This window comes from Galleria mellonella, unplaced genomic scaffold (genome assembly GCF_026898425.1).
Source record: "Galleria mellonella isolate WM207_F2 unplaced genomic scaffold, CSIRO_AGI_GalMel_v1 utg312, whole genome shotgun sequence".
Taxonomy (NCBI): Eukaryota; Metazoa; Arthropoda; class Insecta; order Lepidoptera; family Pyralidae; genus Galleria; species Galleria mellonella.
This window is the reverse complement of record NW_026442074.1, coordinates 208,844-231,267: the sequence shown is the minus strand read 5'-3', so window position 1 is coordinate 231,267 and position 22,424 is coordinate 208,844. Positions and strand designations below refer to the sequence as shown.

The window sequence follows — 22,424 nt, the reverse complement described above, 5'->3', positions numbered from 1 at the left end:
ACCGGAACAAACATCGTCTAATTATTATTTTATTATATTAAATGAAAAATAAAATATTAATTTGCTTTAAACAAACATTTAACACATTAAAGGCTGTGTTACAGAACTGTATGGCTTTCTTTATAAGATATGTTTTCAATTTGACTCTAATTTGAACACGTCAAAAGAGCACTTTTTATAATTTACCAGAGCACGGCCTAAATCGTACGACTTTACCGATACGATATGATACTGTTATATAAAGTCGGTTTAAAATCAGTCTATATTTTACCAGGGTACATTATAAAATCGCTTAAAATTATTTATTTATTTAAACTTTAATTTACAATAAAACTATGTACATTTGGCGGACTAAACACCGGACGGTGTTCTCTACCAGTCAACCATTGGCCAAACCGAGAAATACTCGTAAGTAGGCGGTGCATTATTGAATAAAGGATTAGACTAATATAAACATACATATCATGTATTAAATAATTACTATACCAAACAATTAACTGTAATAGAAAAGCAAATAACAATCTATTACTCAAACAGAGTAACCAGCAAGATTTAGTTTAACATCGAATTATCTTATTGTAATAATAAAATATTAAACCCAATTCTTTTACAATAATAAACGTTTATTTAATATACCAATACTTAATATTCTATACATAAAAATGGACTCCAATATAAAATGGGCGCCGACTTCATATGTATGATGTCACGGGGTCTCGCCATACACTTCCTGTACGTACCTACATTTTCTCAGTAACAAAAGGTTGTTAAATTTTAGCAGCCATATTGAATGGTGTAATAATGAAGTTCACGAAACAAACATTGAAAAAAACTGTGGGGAGCATTCAATGAAAAATAAACACACCATTTATGTTCTTCTGACTTCGATTCTTCTGGATATTAATTAAAATACTTGGAACAAAAACCTAAGAGCAGTGTTTTGCAAACAATCAAAATATTTTGCGCACTCCCTATTTACCCCAGTTTTTATCTTGTATGTGTTTTGTTATATTACAAATATCAAATCCGTATATTTTTACTTATTTTCATAAGTACCGATTAAATATAATAGATAAATAAATAATACATAAGGTACTTCATTATGTATTATTTATTTATTTATTGAAACAGACATGGATTACGTTGTGAAATCGTTATTTTTTACGCCTTCGCGACTTTCCGCGGCCCCCTTGTAGAGGTTTGGGGACTCATTAGGGGGTCACGACCCACACTTTGAAAAACACTGCCTAAGAGGATATGAAAGATTTATCAGAAAAGTATTATTATCGCTTGTTTTTCTTTTTTAATTATTTTTTTATTAATTGCTAAGCTACAATTTATGTCGGCGGCCTTGAGAAGGAATAATGTTGAAAATCTCTTCAGCTTAACAACCTTATTGACAGGGTATAATCAGTTCATTGTCCCGAGGGAAGATTGCTAATAACGAAAATCAGTGGGACGAGAATGATGGTACTCATCCCCTTAGGTCGATCTCCACGAGATCCGCTCTGAAGACCGTCGTAATTAATTCTTGGAGAATTCTTCACGATGGACCAACTGACCTGGCTCCATGCTTACTTATCATCAGTCAATGGTACCCTGACACTGCAAAAAAAGGCTACTTTAATTTATAATTTAAAGTAGGGTATACAACATGAATGGATTGCCAGTAATAGAGAGTGGTAGCCCAATTATAAATAATATAATCCATTAAGTTATCTACCAGAGGGAGACTTCCTACAAAAGTCGTTTGCTTGAGTACTTCTGTCCCATTCGTGTTTCTACCGTGAAGCAGTGTGTTTGCATGGCTGTTTCGGATTGAAGGGTGAGATATGGCAGTGAATTTATAGGGTACAGAGTAGTAGCACCTGAGTTCACAGGAATGGCAACGCATAGGGGATATCATGGGCGAAACAGTATACTCTGTTATGTCCATGGTACTGCATATGTCTATAGGCGACGGTTACCACTTTCCATCAGGTGGACCGTCAGCTTGTTTGTTTATTTTCTATGTTGTTTCAGTTAGTTTCAGCATTCTAAGTTGCATAAAAAAAAGTCTAAATTTTTCCTTAATCCTGACTTAATCTGTTCCACTAACTTATAATTAAAATTCATAGTTTTTCATTGTGATTATCCTAATCCGATTAATTTTTATCCGCATATTACGTTGTATTTTCACTATCTAAAAATCTATTGTATAAATTTTTATTAGAATAGTCAATTATATTTATTCTTTTTTTAATAAAAAAGTATGTATGGAGGTACTATTTGCTTGCAAAGATTTATCATCGCATTAAGTCCCGATAGTTTATTTAAAATATGTATTTAAAGTTTTTTTTTTTTTTGCAATCAATAGATAGGTATTATTTATTAGAAGAAAAAGTAGGTTTTATTATAGTGGATGGGGAAATCGAAAATGTAGCCTGAGATAGATCCCATTACAGAAAAATACGTGATTTAGTTGCCCTAAGGAAACTCTCGTATTGATAAAAAAAAAAAGTATTTTCGTGTTGAGCTTAGCATATTAATATTTTCACGCCCTCTATTTCTCTACTCGTGTTACTAAGGACACGTTTTTAGAGCCCAAAGAGCCTTCTGAAAAGAGATTTATATAGGTACTTGTAAAGAGGATACGAAATTTTATCGTAATCAATCCAATTTCAGAAAATATAAAACTATTTTTAATCATTTTTGAGACTCGTCTTATGTTAAGTTTAAGGAAGTTTTTAACTAACCACTGAGATACAGGCTCAGCCTAGTTCGGTGGCTAGTAGATGTAACTAGGTGTGAATTGTTATTAAATAAAGAATTATAAAAAAAAAAATATTATTATTTTTGAGACTTCCATTAATATATATAATTGTTCATTCCCTAGCGTATATCCACCCAAACTACACATACAGGTACTTTTAATAATGTATCTATTATTCCAAGAGACTACAGCATGGAGTTCTTCAAAAAAGGGATAAAAAAGTTCCTTTAGGATCGGCAAGGTGCGCGTAATACCCCTGGTATTGCAGGCGTTCATAGGCTACGGTAACTGCTTACCATCAAGTGGACTGTAAGCTTGATTGCCACCTCAGTTGTATAAAAAAAAAAAATGTTTAAATATTATATCTTATCAGTTGTGTTTGCATGGCTGTGTTTCGGTTTGAAGGGTCGAATTTGGTGTGAATTTACTGGGTACAGAGGAATAACACCCGAGTCCTCAGGAATGGCAACGCATAGGGGGTATCATGGGCGAAACAGTATACTCTGTTATGTCCATGGTACTGCACATGTCTATAGGCGACGGTTATCACTTTCCATCAGGTGGACCGTCAGCTTGTTTACCATTAAAAATAAAATAAAATAAAATATGACCGCCATATTATTCGCAATACTGTGTTTATTTATATTTACGAGTTTACATTGTTTGTTACCAATTGTTCTGTAATGCTGGCGTGAAGTACTCTTAATGCCAATATTAGAAGACAAGAGGTAACAAAAAATATCTTACTTCCACATTTACAATATTAGTACCTCGAATACGAAGTAAACATTGTTAATTTAAAATATTAATCATCATAAAAACACGAAATAAACATTCGTACAGACGTTACGAGATCTCGACAGAAGGAAAACAACTTCACTGCGTTTACAAGATTATCTCCAGACATAAATATTAAGTAGCATGGATGAGATAGGATGGGAATAATGCGGAAAAAACCAAAGTGCGCCGTTAGTGGGACGAGGCATGAAAAGGTTTTGCCGATAGCGAATTTTTCTTGTATTATGCGATTTGGTTATTATATTCAGATGCATAATGAAAGTGTTATTTGTCTCAAACTAAGAGGATTTACAGCCTTTTAAGACAATCGAGAACTTTCTAATTTCAAATATTTTTATCTATATACATATATCGTCATAGTCGTAGAATACTGACAGATCTTTATATGTAATATTCGTCAGATCCGTCAGTATTCTACGACTGTGACGATATATCTATCTATCTACCTATGTGTCATATCATAATATATAGTATTTTTGTATTTTTCCGTGTGGTCACGGATTAAAGTAGGACACCATCTTCCTTTATCGTGGGTATCGTAAGAAGTGACTAAAAAAACTCTAGTTGACTAAAGAAGATCGAGGGATGGGCTACGGAGCCTTTCTTAAAACATCACCAAAATCCTAACTTCTGTTGTCAATCCGTCTGCCAAGAGTGGCAACTACTTGCAAAAACTCCCCCCCCCCCCTCTTATGGGTTAAACCTATGTTCAGCAGTGGTCAGTTAACGACTGTATACGATTTTGTCTTTTTTTTTTTATTTTATATATTTAATGATCCTCTCTATTGGAATAGGTAGAAGAAACAACACACTCAAATTTTGCGTTTTAAACAGACTTTCTTTCATCTCTTTTAAATCTATTCATAATACGGTACTACGAAAATTATGTTAAAGTATCGCCCTCTGGTGTCAAAAGTTTTTCGATCAACTTTATAATACCTTCTCATGTGGCTTAAGGAAAAAAAGGGTTTACAAGCCTTTCAAATGCCTTTAAAATATAAGCATACATCATGCTTTGATATTAATGCCTTATATTTTAAATTTATTTTGTCAACATTTCATGCTGGCGATTTAAAGTCGAACATAATGAGAAAATTATAAATTCAACTATAATTTTAAAAAGCAATTTTCTCGTTTAATTATTAATTACGAATTGTGGATATTGCATAATTGAAAACAGAAAATAACTGAGGGCATATAAAGGGCGTTTAAAGTGTTTAAAAAATATTTTTTCTTTTGATAAGATTAAAAATATCCAATAGTGCAGTGAAATAGATTTTAATAATTATAAAGCTACGCATCTTCAGATCATTACAGAAGTAAAAAACTCCACATTTCAAAAGCTAACAACAATACTATAGTCGAAATATGATATTACCAATATAAACGAAATAGGGGCGACATTACAATTCCCCTTACCAACACGGTCCGATAAAAGTTTAGGATGTTACGTGGACAAACTAACAGGAAATCGATACTTCAATCGCCGTGGGAGAACAGTGGACCTTCGTATTACGTATGTTTACTGAACGTAAGCTCAAATTGAATGATATTGGAATCTTTTTGATGACTCCAGTACTAATTTTATACATACATATGGAAGTAAATTCGTTCGCTTGTGACCTCTAAACACCTTAACGGTTTAACCAATCACTGTGTTTAGGATATACGTTGTATATAGAATGGATATCCTGGATAATGAAAAAATCCAGGTCACTGGAATGAAGAAGCCAGTGCATAATAAAAATATAAATGTTACTAGACATAGATCTTTAAAAATGTATATCAGACATGAGCAATTTTATTAAGAGCAATAGAAATCAAAAGAATAATTTTTAGTATATCTGTCTATCTGCCCGTTTGTTCCGACATTTCGTAGAAACTACTACATCAAATTCGATTAATTCCCAAAGAGCAAACTTAATTCTGGTGAATAATTTATCTCAATGTTTGATTTTGTGCAACCAATTGGCTTAAGCCCACTTTATTAATTGAAATCTTGTAACTATTAGAGTATTTTGGCACTTTTTTTAAATTAATAATTAAAACTTAAGAGAAAGGTAAAACAACATTAGCTGAAATAGCTTTATAAATGGTTTGAATTTTTATGAATAAGTGAGTAAGTTTAAAAGTAGTAATCGTATATTTTACAACTGTTAAAGCAGTTCCTGTTGGAACGAGTAAGAGATACAAATTAGCTACGTCTCGAAATGTCTCCAATTTGCAACATAGTTGTTAAATTGAGAGATTTGGGATGCATTGTAGTTGTCCAGAAAACATTAAATCTTGTATTAGGGAGCAATAGCTGGTTTTGTGTGAAGGATTTCAGCTTTGAAGTAACTATTTTGCATATAAGTCCAAAACAATAGACGTTTTATGAATAGAAACGATAGAACTAGAACCTGAACCTTATGGATGTAAATCTCTAGTCAAAAGCATTGGTTTTCTGTTATGTACATGTAATTGTAATACCATCTTTTTTCTTCGTGTCTTCCTTTTCTTTCTTCGATCTCACTGTTCTTATTTTAAATGGATTACCATTTAGATATTGCTACATAGATCACTGCTTAATATATTTCGTTATAATTGATGTCACTGTTTTTTTTTTTTTTTTTTGTGGAGAAAAATGTACTTTGTCTTCTCTTACTTAAATAATAAAATTGTAATTAGATGAAGCCTTGTACATGGTAGAAAATAATAAAAATTGATATGAAGGACCTTTGTAAGATCAGTAGATACTAAAATAATATTACTTAGAAAATTTATCTATTTGTCTGTATGTTTATTCTGGCATCATGCAAAAAGTATTAAATCACTGTACCAAACTAGATGCAAATTTCACAATTATATTCCTGAACGCCTTACTTAAAAAGTTGCATATGTTTTGTTTTGATATGCCATTTAGAATTTGGCCTGTTTAAACGGTCTTTCTACTATTGAAATCAACGCGTACGAGTAGCATGACAAACGGTATATACACGAGTAAAAAAAGATATGATACTTTTAATGGATAAATTGAAAAAATACTTGATCGATTTTTAAAATTCTTTCACCTATAGAAAGCTACATTACCAGTGAGATATGAGATTAGAAAGCGAGTACCCGTCTACCCGTACGAAGCGTTATATTTTAACATTTCACGTTCTAATTTGTTGTCAACGCCTTTTTTAAATTGATTAATAATACCCGTTTATATGTCGACATATCCGATATTAACGTATCTCAGACTCCCAATAATGAAACTTTCTGCGTTTACACATTGAGATCGATGTTTGATTTGAGTGTTCATTACTCTTGTTATGAGGATTTCAAAGGAATTAGCTACCTATGTTAGCTGGATCCGTTTAATCCATACTGTGTTTACGACTCCATAAACAATATGGCTCCAGAAATAAATCCACCATTTGCCAGTTTTTCTTTATGGACACATAAAATTTTATCGGCCAGTAATATTTTAAATTCAAATAGATGTTTACATTCTTTTATATAATTTGAACTGTACATATTAATATTATATTAGCCGGTAACTGCCCACTGTTGGGCGTAACGCACCATAAGGGTTTTGCCAATCATTATCACGCTTGGCAGGGGAGTTGTTAAGTGTAGTTAGTTTTTGGCGATGTTTTAAGAGAGATGCTACTGCCCATCTTTAGACTATTAAATTCTCTTAGTTGCCTCTTACGACACCCACTGGATAGGAAGGGGTAGTCTATTCTCTGTCGAAACCAAACGCTGAAGAATTGTAAATAATGTCAATTATAAAAGATTCTATAGAAGGTAATAATATAGTTGAAATATGGTTGAACAACTAAGAGTTATGAGGTTGGAATTTCTCAATATACCCGTACAAACCAACAATGTCAGCGCTACGGGTACTCTGCAGCTATAATTACGCTGAGATTTTTGCCTTATCATCATTGCTAATACAAATATTTTGAATTAATATGTTTACGAAGCATCTCATCGTTAATCGATGTATTCAAGATTCAAGTTAGTGGTTTTGTGCAAAGCAAAATGTAATTCTGTTAACTGTTAACACAACTATTAAAACATTACACGAACTATTATGACAGGTTTTGAAGCATTACGTTTATAGACAAATTTAAATATTTTTATATAATAATAATTCTTTAATAAAGGCAACCGGGGCCCACAAAATTTTAACAATATTAATTTGCACCAACTATAAAATATTAAATCAAATTTTAAATTACTTTTTTTTACATTTATAAATAAATTTTATAAAAATCATTAACTTAACCCACTTTTTTTTGTATGTTAGCCAGTATATGAATCATTTTGCAATGATTCAAATACTGGCAGTCTGGACGATCCGCAAATACCCCTAGGATAGCATTAGAGCTATCGCGGACCCTACGCATAAGACTTTAAAGCAGCGAAATAAATAAATGAGATAATCAAACAAGATACAGAGGAATAACACCTGAGTCCTCAGGAATGGCAACACATAGGGGGTATCATGAACGAGACAATATCATTTGTTATGTCCATCGTTTTGCTCATGTCATCAGCTTGTTTGCCATTCTAAGTTATATATATAAAAAAAAAAAACCAATAGCATTATCTACTGGTTATTGTGTAATACTGAATATGCCTATAATTTGTCGACAGATTGCAGAGGCCACTAAATATTAAACCCTCCTTTGCCAGTGTGACGGGGACGAACCTACCGGCGTCTCTTAAATCCATTTGATTTATTAATGAATCAAGGAATTAGTAATTTAAATTGACACAAGTTTTTGGTGTCGGGTCGGCTAATTTACACTCACGAGCTTTGGGATCAAGTAAGGGTAATAAACCACTATGTATCACATAATGTTCACTTTCAAATGACTTCCAAAAGCAGAAGGTCTTGTATGTTTTGTAGCTTATGATACCAATTCTGAAAAGATTCCCATAATTATGTTTGGAGTCGACAGGATTTACTCCCATGTTGATCTCATTTTACATTTGTGACGATTGAAGCTGTTCTAAAGCGAAATATACTCGCATATCCATGATTCCGTATTCTTGTATTTCTTTCAAACGTTTTGTTATCTTCTGTTTATTTATATGTTTAGGTATATCAACAATACAAATACATACATTAACATTCAATAAAAATCAAAATATACTGCATCAATTATAGACGTACACAGCATTGAAACGTTAGCAAATACATTGATACAAAAAGACATAATTAGTTATAAAAGATTACATATAAAAATTTAGGGATATGTAGGTATAGCGAAACAAAATTAAAGTTTAATGGTTGATCGATACAATACAGAATAACCCAGAACAATGTTTCAATAACTAAAAGGCGAAAACCGTAACTTTATCTGCATAGGCAAGCTCCGTTTCATTTACGTCTCTATTGCCAACTGTAATGTGCAGTCATGAGAAACACCAAGTATTTTCCATATATAATGCTGTTCATGCCAATAGATGACGGCTACCTCTACACCAGGCGAGCCATCAGTTTGCCTGCCATTCCCAGTAGTAGGTATAATGTTTTGCAAATCTTAACTGCACTAAACTCTCTCTCTCTATGTAAACTCTTACATGGGTCATGTTAGTAGGAATGCGTGTTGGCGTACCCGACCCCCAATCGATAAATATACATTATAGAGTGACTTTGAAGCGAAAAATTTGCATATAATGCTTGGGTTATGCATAAAATTCTCGTGAAACCTTATCGAACGATGATCTAACCTAAGAAATGCAAATATAAAAGCCAAGTGTGTATATTCATCCATTCGGAAGCTTAAAATAAAATATTATGAGTCCCTATAATATTTTATTAGTGTGTTTATTCACGGGGCATTACACTTTAACTGTACAGTACTTAAAGTCATTATTATAAAATAGAATTGCAATAATCGTTATGATTCTTCTACACAATTTGTCGAAACGACAAAATGAGGAGTAAGCATGCTAGTATTTATAAGTTATTTGTAATACAAAATACATTTTTATGTAAAAAGTTGGATATTTTCAAGTAATTGTATTATTCATGTACATAGTCAACGATTATCACTTTCAATCAGGTAGACTGTTAGCTTCTTTACCATTCCAAGTATCGTAAAATAGATTTTTTATTTTATTTTTGCGTATGTTATATGACTTGTTCTAGAAATCATAAATTAAGGTTGACAAATCTTTATTTAATAGATATAGTTACTCCCGTATTGGTATCTTATTACGATTGAAGTGGCTGTTTGTATTTTTGTTAATATAACAAATTATTAATATTTCTGTTCTCTATTGTTGCAGGTTAAAAACTTTCAAAGAATATCCCACAAGCAATGCCCAGAACAAAGAGAAGACATCACAAAAAGTACAAGGTACGGTAAACCATACGAGATGAACCGCTAGCACCATGCTTGAAGACGGTAGCCGGGAGCTCTCGAAGCGTGCCTACTGCAAGACTGAGATAGGCTTCGTCGAAGAACCGAAATGCTGCTTCCAAACTAGAAGGGGCATCGATGACTCCAAATTTTTCTGCTGCCGTTGCGTCCATAAACGAAGAGCCTCCCCTTTGACCTGTTTAGCAATTTGCTTCCTTGTTCTAACTTACAACCTTCTCGGTGGATTTTTATTTCTCGCAATAGAAGGTAACACAGTGACAGAGGAAACAGCTGTGGCCGCATCGAAGCCTAACCTCAGTCAATCTCAGGGTACCAGCAATGATTTGCGTTCCAAAACTGTGGAGAGACTTTGGTCTATAACAGAAGACTTGAATATCTTGTACAAAGAGAACTGGACGAAGCTGGCTGCGAAAGAGTTAATGGATTTCCAGAAAGTGCTAATCAAGACAATCAGAGGAGGTGCTACACTCGAAAACAGAGCAAATTATCACCACGAAGGTGATTACAGATGGACGTTCTCAAGCAGCTTTCTGTATGCTCTGACACTAATTACTACTATAGGTAAGACTATTTAATATACCTCAAATTGTCAGAACTCTTCAATATCTGAATGATTTTTATAAGAAGAAGGTATTTGTGTACCTATTACGTGATATCTTACTATATTTTTATGCTACTTAGATTGACAAATAAGCTGATGGCCCACCTAATTAAAACTGGTAACGATCATTTATAGACATAAACAGTACCATGAGTATAACAAAGCTTACTCTGTCGCCCATGATACTCCTCATGCTTTGCCGTTTCTGAAGAGCAAGGTATTATGCATCTGTACCCTATAATTTTATTACTATATTCCAGTTATGAAACCAAAAATAACTATGCAAGCATAACTGTTTTATGGCAGAAACACGAATGGGAAAGAGATATCCAAGCAGAATACTTTTGTACATACTCTCCCTCTGGTTATGATAATATAATAATATCATTATAAATCAGTTTTAATAATTATATCTACAGTTAATACTGCTATATTAATTTAGTCAAGTTAGGTTTGAATATTCTGGGTAATGCACCCAGATGTTCACATAGATTTCTCATAATAAAAAGTGTCCACATCTACTTCTTATCAACTAATCTTTTGATATCATTTAATAGTCGGTAAATATGTTTAAAATATGATCTGTAATATGACTATAAGCACAGCTAGCAAACTTGCAGCGAAAATCTTGAAAATATTAGACAAAAACTACGAGCAAATTTAGGAAATTATCAAGCCATAATGTATTCAACCATATTTAAGGAGCGGAAAAACCCGATTCACCACGTCGCCTGCTATACGAATAATGAATAACAAATTAACTCTTTTGTTCCAGGTCACGGGAACGTCACACCGCAGTCTACAATAGGCAAGCTAGTAGCAGTCGCGTATGCATGCATCGGCATACCAATTATTATGCTCTACCTTTCAACTATTGGTGAAGCGCTCGCGAGGAATTTCAGGATCTTCTACTCCAAGATTTGTCCTTCAACATTGAAGAATGGGAATTTTCACTCGAAGGCCGACTGTTTGAGTCGATATACAGTACCTGGTGCGGAATGCAAACAGTATAGCGACTGTGATAAAAGAGATAAATACTGCAACGAGCGACAGGGCCGTACGCCATTCCAGGCCGCCCTCAATCTGGACAGTTTTAGTGGAGGCTATCATTGGACGTGTAGGGACCACACGCGAGTGCCAATTATCTTAAGTTTACTACTTATCATAATATATATAGCTTTAGGCACTATTGTGTTTCATACTACTGAAAAGTGGAGTTATATCGATGGGTACTACTTCTCGTTTTCGAGTCTCGCGACGATCGGTTTCGGTGATCTAAAACCTGGACATTACGCAAGCACCGTATCAGCGAAAGCTGAAGATATAGCCATCGGAGTATGTTGTATATACATTTTAGTAGGAATTGTTATCATTGCTATGTGTTTCAATTTAATACAAGAAGATATGAGCTCAGCTCTAAGAAATTTCACGGCGCTTTGTACAGGAGGCTCGAAGTCTCGTGCAGTGCATAGTGTGGAAAAAATTTGCGACGACAAAATATCGATGTCGGTTGTATCCTGACATCGAGAGACGGCCGACACTGGGCCATCGGTTGCGTTCGCCAACTGCCAAGAGAAACGTCAGCAGGTGACGTTTAAAATCGATAGTTTGAACCCGACGAAGTTCAACAGTCTACCGAGACGAAAATCCTCGAATTACGGGGAGGAAAGCTTTCAAAGGAACACCCCAGTGCGTCGGTCGGCTGGTCACGCTGAAAAGTGTATAGAATACTTTGTGCCGCGGAGTTTGAGCGAATTTAACTTGAGCGGAGTTGGTGGTGAACTGTGTGAGTTGTCTTCTTTCGGTGATAGGGGTAAGGTTCAGGAAGGAAAGGGACAAAATGTGGGCAGTAGTAAGACTCGGGACAAGATGGTGACATTTGAGGATGACCGGCCTCAGGGCAAAGCACTCGCCGACGACGTCTTTATGTGACGACGACGCACAGTACATGTAGATATAGGTTTGTTGGTTTGGACACAATTTGTTACACAATAAATATGAAGTTTTGTACATGATGTTGTTCATTATTTATTTTCACTGAATCACTGATAAACACAGAGAGAACTACAAAAGCGAATTGTAAGTATCTATTACCTATAAGACATAACTTTGTACAAAGGTGACAACAAGCATACAGTCCGTCTGATGGTAAACATTACTGCAACCTGTGGACGTCGGCAACAACAGGGGTATTACGTACTTATATGCTGAAAGTAACCTTTTACCTACATTTCTTAGTTAAGTGATTTCTTCGCAAATTCTTTTTACAATTAATAGGTTTAACAATAATGATTACTTCCGTGTTAGTAACATATTAATGTTGCGACGATTAGAGGAGCTATTTTTTGGAAATTAATACGTTTTATATGTAATATAAAAGCTTACCTACTTCATAATAAAAGCAGGCATATCATAAAGTTTATAACAAAATCTGTAAAAAGTACAAGTACTTTTAAAAGTAAATTTTCAAATTCTCACAAATGCCAATCACCAGCGTACATTTTTTACGCTTAGAATAACAAACTAACTAACGAACCACCTGATGAAAAGTAAAAACAATTGTCTATAGCCATCAATAGCCATGTGGTCCCGCATAGAATAGGCCAGCCTTTACTTTCCCGTGGATGACGTAAGAGACGTCTAAGGGAAGGCGTGGAATGGGCAGCAGCGTCTCTCTTAAAACATCTCTAAAACCTAACTGCGGATGCAAATCCGCCTGTTAAGCATGGCAACCACTTGCAAACCCCCCCAAGGAGGAGGCTTGTGTTCAGCAGTGGACAGTTAAAGGAGGATATGACGATGATAATGATAGTCATCAATAGTTTGATCAGCACCATGTTACAGAATACACTATGCATTACCTCTAAGCATTGAAATTAATCAATAAAATCTTATAATTAATAATGTATCTGCTTACTCCGGATATAAATTTGTCATGAAGATAGATAATAATATCGTTATCCAACAAAACGAGCGCACAGTAAGTACCTACAGCATTCAGATTAGACGTCCCCAAACCACTACGTCGGTATTAAATTCTGATTTGATAACGCGTGCACGTATTGATTTATTATCGCATGGCACACTGAGACTATATTTGGTCCGTTTTAGATGCCATACCAATTATTCGTAACCAGTTAACATATCAAAGTTAGTTCACCGTATACCTGATTCTGATTAGTTTGATCAAGCTACTGATAGCGACTAAAACTTTGTTGACACATTAAATATATTTGGTTAACGGGAATTCAACGAATGCAAATACGGTTTACGTAAAGCAACTTTTTAATTTTCCAGAGTAATTTCTCATTATCTTTAAGTGATTTTCTAAAGGAGTTTTAATTCGTATGTACTATGCAACTATATTTTCATTACTAAATCAGTTCCTATAGATGAAAATAATTATTTTTTCAATTATTATTTCAGTGTTGGAAACATCAATTTTGTTATATTTCAAGTCGTTTTTGTTTGCAAAGGATAATCTATCTACTACGTGTTTATATCATACTATAATATAATAAAACCTGAGTCCTCAGGAATAGCAACGCATGGGGGATATCATGGGCGAAACAGTATACTCTGTTATGTCCATGGTACTGCTCATGCGTATAGTACTAGTACGTACTAGGCGACAGTTACCACTTTCCATCAGGTGGGCCGTCAGCTTGTTTGCCATTCTAAGTTGTATAAAAAAAACCATCAGGCGGACTGTATGTTTGTTATCAAATTTGTATATTGTATATCAACCTAAATATAAATATAATAGAATAGAGATTATCTTTATTCAAAGAGACTTGTTTACAAGCTCTTTAGTACACCGAACAAAACACTAATCAGAATCTGTATTTTAAATATAATAATTTCCCAAGAAGTAAGTGTTGCCAGAAAATCTGGATAAATAAGAAATCCAATTAAGTACTTATACAACTATTCATACAATTACTGTACAGAAGTTTTTATTAATTAAAACTTTCTCGAGGTACGAGATATATTTTTAATCCAACAATGATCCAAGTTTTAAGCGCTGTATTAACAACTTTGGATAAAGTTTTGGAGATAAAATAGACAAATATTTATTGTAGGAAAACTTGGAATTTCACTGATGGAAAATATTTTTGAATGTTAATATCATGGTTCCAATACATGAAATAAGAATCATTATATTATCGGCCGTTACCTGTCCACCTCTGTACATAAGACTAGACCCTCACAGGCTGCCGTAAGGCAAAGTTACATGCACTAATTCTCTGCAATGCATTTAAGGTCATCACTCCATTCTAGTAATGAGTCGTCTTACATTGCGTTTCCCTCTACACCCCGTACACCACTTAAGAATCTTTCATCCCCATCGATTGCCAGTCCTTCGAGCTATGTAACTAGCACATTGCCACTTCAGCTTGTTTATTCTTCGGGCTATATCGATCATATTGGTTCTTTTGCGGATATCCCCATTTTAGAATCAATCACCTAAAGAAACTCTGAACATAGTTCTTTCCATGGTTCGCTGAGCAATTTGAAGCGTCTTCATACCGTACTTCATACCATGTTTCGGTTTCATATGTCATCACTAACAATACGCACTAATTAAATATTGAAATAGTTATAGAACTCTATCTATATAATAAAAAATGCTATCGCTAACTTTTTTTAGGCTTAATAAAGTGGACCAATTTCACCATACATTATTTTGTTACACTGCAGCATTTTCGAAGAAAGCTCTCAGTCGACTTGATTTCTTTCAACATCTTGAACAATTATCATCATAATTCAACAAATTAACACTATGGTTAATTTTAAACATTCCCCTTGTTCACACATATTTTAAATACACAATCGGGGCTAAACGCGATGAAAAAACCTTTGCAGGTAAATAGTACCTACAAACCTTCTTTATTGCCATTTTTTTTTATCGCGTTAAGGTTCCATTGTATATTTAAAGTTAACACAGAACTATATTAAACTATGCCTATAAACCTTTCTCTTGAACCACTCTATCTATTAAAGAAAACTGCAATAAAATCCGTTGCATTATTTAAAATATTTAAGCATTTGGATAGCGAAAGCGACTTTGTTTTACACTACAATGTGATATTCGTAATGAAGACGACTTCGGAACTAGAAAGCGATATTATGAATAAAGTAACAAATAGACGTATTTAATTCAAGACCCTTTTGATTAAATAAATAAGTGTACTCTGTTTAATTCTACGTCTAATTTGCATTCACTTGATGCCGCACTAATGAACGTGCAGGACCACGCTTCTAATTGATTAGAGCTAATCATCTATTCACATCGCTCGTATTGATACTGATCTTGCTGTTGCCAATATTAAGCTCCTTAATAATCAATGTATTTGGCAAAATGTAGATGCATCAAAGGAAAAATTCAATCATACTAAATATCATTATCAATTTAGGTGTATTTTTTTTTATACAACTTAGAATGGCAAACAAGCTGATGGCCCACCCGATGGAAAGTAGTAACCGTCGCCTATAGACATGAGCAGTACCATGGACATAATAGAGCACACTTTCGCCCATGATACCCCTCATATCTCGCCATTCCTGAAGACTCAGGTATTATTACTCTGTACCCTGTAAATTCACGCCATATCCCGAGCCCTTCAAACCGAAACACAGCCATGAAAACAACTGCTTCACGGTTGAAACACGAATAGGACAGAGGTACCCAAGCAATCGACTTTTGTACAAAGTCTCCCTCTGGTAAAATATATTATGTATTATAGCTTCTTGTGAGAACTCATCTTTACCGGCAGTTTAAAAAATAGATTTAGAAAGAAGTTAGAAAGAATAATTAGTAAGATTTTTTTTTAATTAAATTGTAAATTACTGCTTTATATAAGTTAATTATAAGTCATATATGATGATCGGAATACAGAATAAAGGAGATTGTACAAATACTTGCTATAATTGCTAGCTAGCTGGCTAATAATAGCTAGCTTCTGCCTTCCATATTTCTGGAGAAATATAACCACGGATTTTAAGAAAAAAAAACCAATAGTAAATTGCTTCTGGTAAGGAGATTTCCATTTAGGTTTTATTATTAATTTATCAGATAAATCCATAGCACCGACCCGAAAAACATATAACTGATGAAGAAAATAATTATCCGCGAATTTACAGAAACCACGCGAAATAAATAAAAGCAGCAATTATTATTATCTTCAACGCTACAAAAGAAGTGTTTTTGGAAATATATTCCGCTGCATGTGAAGTTGTAACATTAACTGAATGCGAATTAAGCTTAAACACTTCTTAAACGGTAGTATTTTTGTTGCAAACACTTAAGACTCTGTTACATATACGTGTACGTATATGTAAACATATAGTTGAAAGTTTTATTTTTCAACATATAGTATCTAGAATACACACATCACATCCTAAACTATTCAGGTGAGAAGTTTATATGTTGTGGATTTTGGGACATCTTATACAATATTAATCACCTGGTCTGGAGAAAATAAAAAATACGTGACATGCGAACGACAAAGGATCGTAAAGTATAAAGTATGAAAAGAGACAAAATGTATGAACTTATATTTTGACGACTTGATACAACATTTTAAGTAGCAGTAAAATATTTTCTAAACACATAGTATATAGACAGAGAATTGTTAATAAAATTCCAATTACCTACGAGTTTTAAATCAAAGATAGTACACAGTCGTGTGAGTAACACGACTCTTTATCGAGATACATAAATCCTTCTCCGAACGAAAAGGAAACGGCGGAATAATGTGGCTTGGAAAATAATAAAGTGAAAGAGAAATCGAATATGGTGATATAATGAATTAAGGAAGCTGTAAAGGAAATAGTATATGGTCATGTTTACGAAGTTCTTAGACAAATGTATTAGATACGAGGACACTCAAACTTGTTTAATTGGCTTCTGGCGAGATCTGGTGGATCTAGTGTCTATATTTGCGGATCACCTAATAATACAGTTGGAAAATTTATTGCCGACGTCTTGTATATGTATTTATATTCAAGACGTCGGCAATTAGTTATCATATCAGCTTTTAACTATCCACTGCTAATCGTTCACTTGCCATGCTTGGCAGGCGGGTTGGCAACCGCAGTTAGGCTTTAGAGATGTTTTAAGAGGGACACTGCTACCCATCCCTCAATTAGTCAAATATCAAGAAAGGTCCCAAAAATCATCCAACTACAAGCTAACGGCTAATATTTTAAAATCTAAAAATGCGATATATTTCGGTATTGCAAGTAATGACTTTAGCCTTTACACAAAATTTTATAATCATTGATTGAGCTATTGAATGTTAAGACATCAAAAAGTAACAAATAAATATTTGGTTTTGAATCCCAAAACATCCGGAAAGTAGCTCTCAAAATAGTTAAACCCAGATCATATATTGTTAAGGAATCCTTTATTTAATGCTATGTAAACATATTTCAAAGCCTATTTAGTCTGAAACGTTCTAGACTTTCTAACATATGAGTTACTAACTGTATTGTTGAAATTTGAAATGTCGAAAACCAGAGAATGAAAGTTACCACAATAGATGCTAATATTGTAAATGGAAACACAACACAAGATTTGTTTATAGAACAATACAAAATGAACTTCAACTCGATCCAATAGCGGGCTAATAAAACAAAGTGGGTAAGTTGGAGCGTACGCAATACTTCGTATAATAAAACGAGTTCGCTAGATAACAGGTAACAGGCCGAAACGGGATTTCGTTGTTGAATTGGTATTTTAACTTTACTACTGTAAGAAACAGGTGAGAAAAAACAGCACTATCAACCACAATTAAATTAACTCCATATGAAAATAAATCGCATAGATAAGAAAAAGTTAACAAGTAATTTATGGAAATAGGCATTAAATGTTATAGTAAAATAACGAAGGATAATTTGGATCTACCTTTTAATAAGTATAAAACTATTATTAAAAATACTTATTGAAAAAAGCCTATTACCCACTAAACTATTACTTAAAAGATAAACATGCTTGGTGTTAGTCAATCATGAACAGGCTTTTTAATGACTATATAATTTTAGACAGTAGATTTAAATAAATACACATAATGTTAACAGAGATTTAAAAAAGTAACTGTTGAAATTCGTACGGGTTTGTTCTCACTTCTTCGGAACTAGCTTAGAAAAGCCATTCAAATTGTATCATGCCACAGTAGCCATACACATGTACAATTATCTTGTACATAATAATTTGAAAAGAGTAACTGTTGATTTTCTTTTAAGTTCTTCACAGCAGATAACAACATTTCGAATTCTAGCAGTAGAATTAAAAAAATTAACAATTTAAAATAACTTGTAAACAAGTCTATTTGAATTATATATATATATATATATATTTCTATCTGTTCTCCTTTAACCAAAGGTTGTATGTAAGAGATTGCCCTAGCGATAACACCGCCTTTTGTACCTTTATGTGTATATTTCAATCTGTATTTATGTTACTGTATTTCACTTGAATTGTTCAATTGTCATTGTATATTTTTATTTATGGTGCAATAAAGAGTTAAATAAATAAATAAAATAAATAAATAAAGATTTATTCTATTCTATTCTATAATAGTCTATAGCGACATATTTGTTTAACTCGAGATATAGCTATATTAAGGGCTCAGCAACAAGGGCACTACAAAACGAGACCAGGCGTGTAGAAAAACAAATATTAAACAAAGATTCGAATTAATAAAAAGGTTACGTCGCAAACAATACCTGTTAAATTCTCTCATCAGAGTCAAATACTTATAAAGGTAAATATGAAATTAGCTGACATTCCGGTTATGTAATGTACAAGTACCTTACGGTTGTTCCACCCCACTACGTTTCAGAGCCGACAATACACAAAGAGCTCCCCCCCCCCCCACTCCCACTCTCGTCACTCGCACTCTGTCATAATGTATTACATAAATAACATTCGCAACGTTTTGAAATATTATCATATTTTTGTGGTGTACTAGGTGTTACTACGTCTAAGAGAGCCGCCGGAAATATAGTTAAGATATATTGTACACATGTTTCATCTTAACGTATATACACTGATTCCGAGACGTACACTTCTTTGTTAGAGAAATATTAATCTTAATACTAAATGTAGTTCATCTTAGTCCATCCGCCTCGCAGGTTACCTGTATAATGATTTATTTGTTTGAGTCAACTTCTTTCAGTCTTTTACCGACTACCAGAGAAAGGTAGGCAATGTTTTTCAAGTCTTTGGTGGACTATATAAAATGCATGGTACTTGATTTCTTTATGCGATGCTGCACTCAAGATACCGACTTACCCAATGGAAAATGATTCCTATCACTTATAGATATGAACAACACTATGGCCATGGTTAACCATACTGCGGTGCTATTCCTGAATACTACAGTGTTAGGGGGAAAGGGATTGTTAGCAATGGAGTTTGACAGCCCCATTGCTAGCAATATGCCTTATTAGGTTGACCTCCACGTGGTTCCCCCTGGAAACCATCGTTAACAATTCTTGTTGAATTCATCACGACGGGCTAACTGACCTACTTCATCCTCACCTATCATCCTTCACTGGTGCCCCGCCGGTGTACACCGATAGCGCGGGTGGGGTTACCATTCCATTATCATCCATTAAAAAAAAAAACTACAGTGTTATCTCTCCGTACTCTGTCACTTCGTGCCATTCGTTCATACATTCATATCTTTAAGCAACGGTTATTTCTAATATATATATATATATATATATATATATATATATATATATATATATTTTTTTTTTTTTTTCTTCAGTAATAAAAAATATTTAATATACATGTAAATAAACTATTTTTGTATAACATTAAATGTATACGATATTGACAAATGATTTCCATCGACAAATATGTGTCACTAAATAACCTGATTTGGTTCAAACATAGCTAGCAAAATGCACAGTGCCGCCCATAGTACGTCTCACGTACTACTACTCCTAAGAACTAAAGTATTGTATCTTTATTTCATAGGTTACGTAATAAAAAATACGATGTACCTTAGAAAGTCCAATACCTAACAACAAACTTGGTAACATTAAATTTGTAAAACTTCTTTTGTGGATAACGAGACCGATGCCTCAAAGACAAAATCTCTAACCAGTAATAAAAAAGTACCTAACTTAATATTTCCTCTTATAATGAAGTTTGTATACCTACTGGTATTTTTTTAATGGATGGTAATGGAATGGACATCCCGCCTGCGCTAACGGTATACGCTGGTGGGTGAGGATGAAAGGGCAGGTCCGTTAGTCCATCGTGGTGAATGCACATGGAATTCAGCACAATTATAATGGTGAATAAATAATTTATCTGTCTATCTGTCTACTGCGTGCCTATCTGAATACATCTTTTATGTTAACCATCGACTACTAGTTATAGAATCTTGATAAGTCTACCAATGTCAGTACAAAGGTGCATGCTTGATAAACCGCCGAGGTAACATTTAAAGTACGGGTGAATTGTCAGGAATAACAACGCGCACGTCTGATGTTTTATCCCATCTAATATTGTACGTGTCTCGTTTCACACTTGGTGATATAAAGAGGTACCCTATTTTCTTGGGAAGCGATCGCAAATAACAAAATTCAATTATATTTCTACAACAAGTTGACGTCGCACCAGTATACGATAAACGAATCACACGAGTCGTGTAATACTATTTATTTATATGGACGTTTATGTCAAAGGTATCCATCATTTTTGGCTTCTCAGTAACACCTTTGGAATACATTTACATAATAATTCCATCAATAGGAGCACAGATTATGTAATTTATAATTAACTAGCGATCCGCCCCGGCTTCGCACGGGTGTAATGCTGATACTTAATAGCGTCGCCGGCCCCCCGTTACATTACGACATTACATTAGAAACCTCTAAAATTATCAGTGTTCCTCTTCTATATTATGCATGTGTTATACATATAAACCTTCCTCTTGAATCACTCTATCTATTAAAAAAAATCGATTCAAAATTCGTTGCGTAGTTTTAAAGATTTAAGCATACATAAGGACGGACAGACAGCGACAACGACTTTGTTTTATACCATGTAGTGATAATATATTTAATAAGGACATGTATTTTTTATCGTATTTTTATATTTACAGATAAGCTGGTGAAATCTTTCTTAAAATATCTCCAAAACCTAACTGCGGTTGCCAATTCGCCTGCCAAGTGAAAATGTTATGGTAACCCCGCCTGCGCTAACGGTATACGCTTGCGGAGCACCAGTGAAGGGTGATAGATGAGAATGAAAACAGGCCAGTTAGCCCATCATGATGAATTCATCAGGAATTAACCATGATAGTTTCCAGGGGTAACCGCGAGGAGGTCGACTTGGTTGGGTATATTGCTAGCAATAGGATTCTCAGTCTCCATTACTAACAATCTCTTTCCCCCCGGAGGCTTATGTTCAGCAGTGGAGAGTTAAAAGTTGATATGATGATGACGGTGAAATGAGCGATTTAAATTTCTTTAATATCTCCGTTAAGAAATTAACAAAATACAATAGAATATTGTGCATATTGGTCCCATTTGGCTAGTCGTATGCAGTTGTTAAGCGAGTTGTGGACAATATCATGCTCGGAGATTCGTTGCGTGATCGAATCCAAAATTAAGATATTCGCTGTAGAAACAGAGTGATAAGTAAGTAACTCAGTGTACCATACAGTTAAACCTATACCATGGAGGTAACTCAAAGCTGTCATTTATTGCAGTATACAGGATAAAATTAACGATTAAAACAATTATGAATACTGTAATTGTTTTAAAGAAACTTGTTCTCAGTAAGTAAACGTTATAATGGTTAAACCATATTATGTATGATACCAAGAATCTGTAACAAAATACCGAAATCTTTTTTTTTATACCACTTAGAATGGCA

The 22,424-nt window shown here is 33.9% G+C and overlaps 1 protein-coding gene across 1 annotated transcript in view; it reads left to right on the top strand.

Moving 5' to 3' along the window:
* LOC113516340 (TWiK family of potassium channels protein 7-like) overlaps positions 1–12,537 on the top strand; it is a 127,303-nt gene extending 114,766 nt beyond the window's left edge. Inside the window, exons 2-3 of the mRNA XM_026900759.3 lie at positions 9,827–10,482; positions 11,298–12,537. Of these exons, the coding sequence (XP_026756560.1) occupies positions 9,933–10,482; positions 11,298–12,043 (1,296 nt within the window). The 5' untranslated portion in view covers positions 9,827–9,932 and the 3' untranslated portion in view covers positions 12,044–12,537. The remainder of the gene's footprint in view (positions 1–9,826; positions 10,483–11,297) is intronic.
* The last annotated feature ends 9,887 nt before the right edge of the window (positions 12,538–22,424 follow it).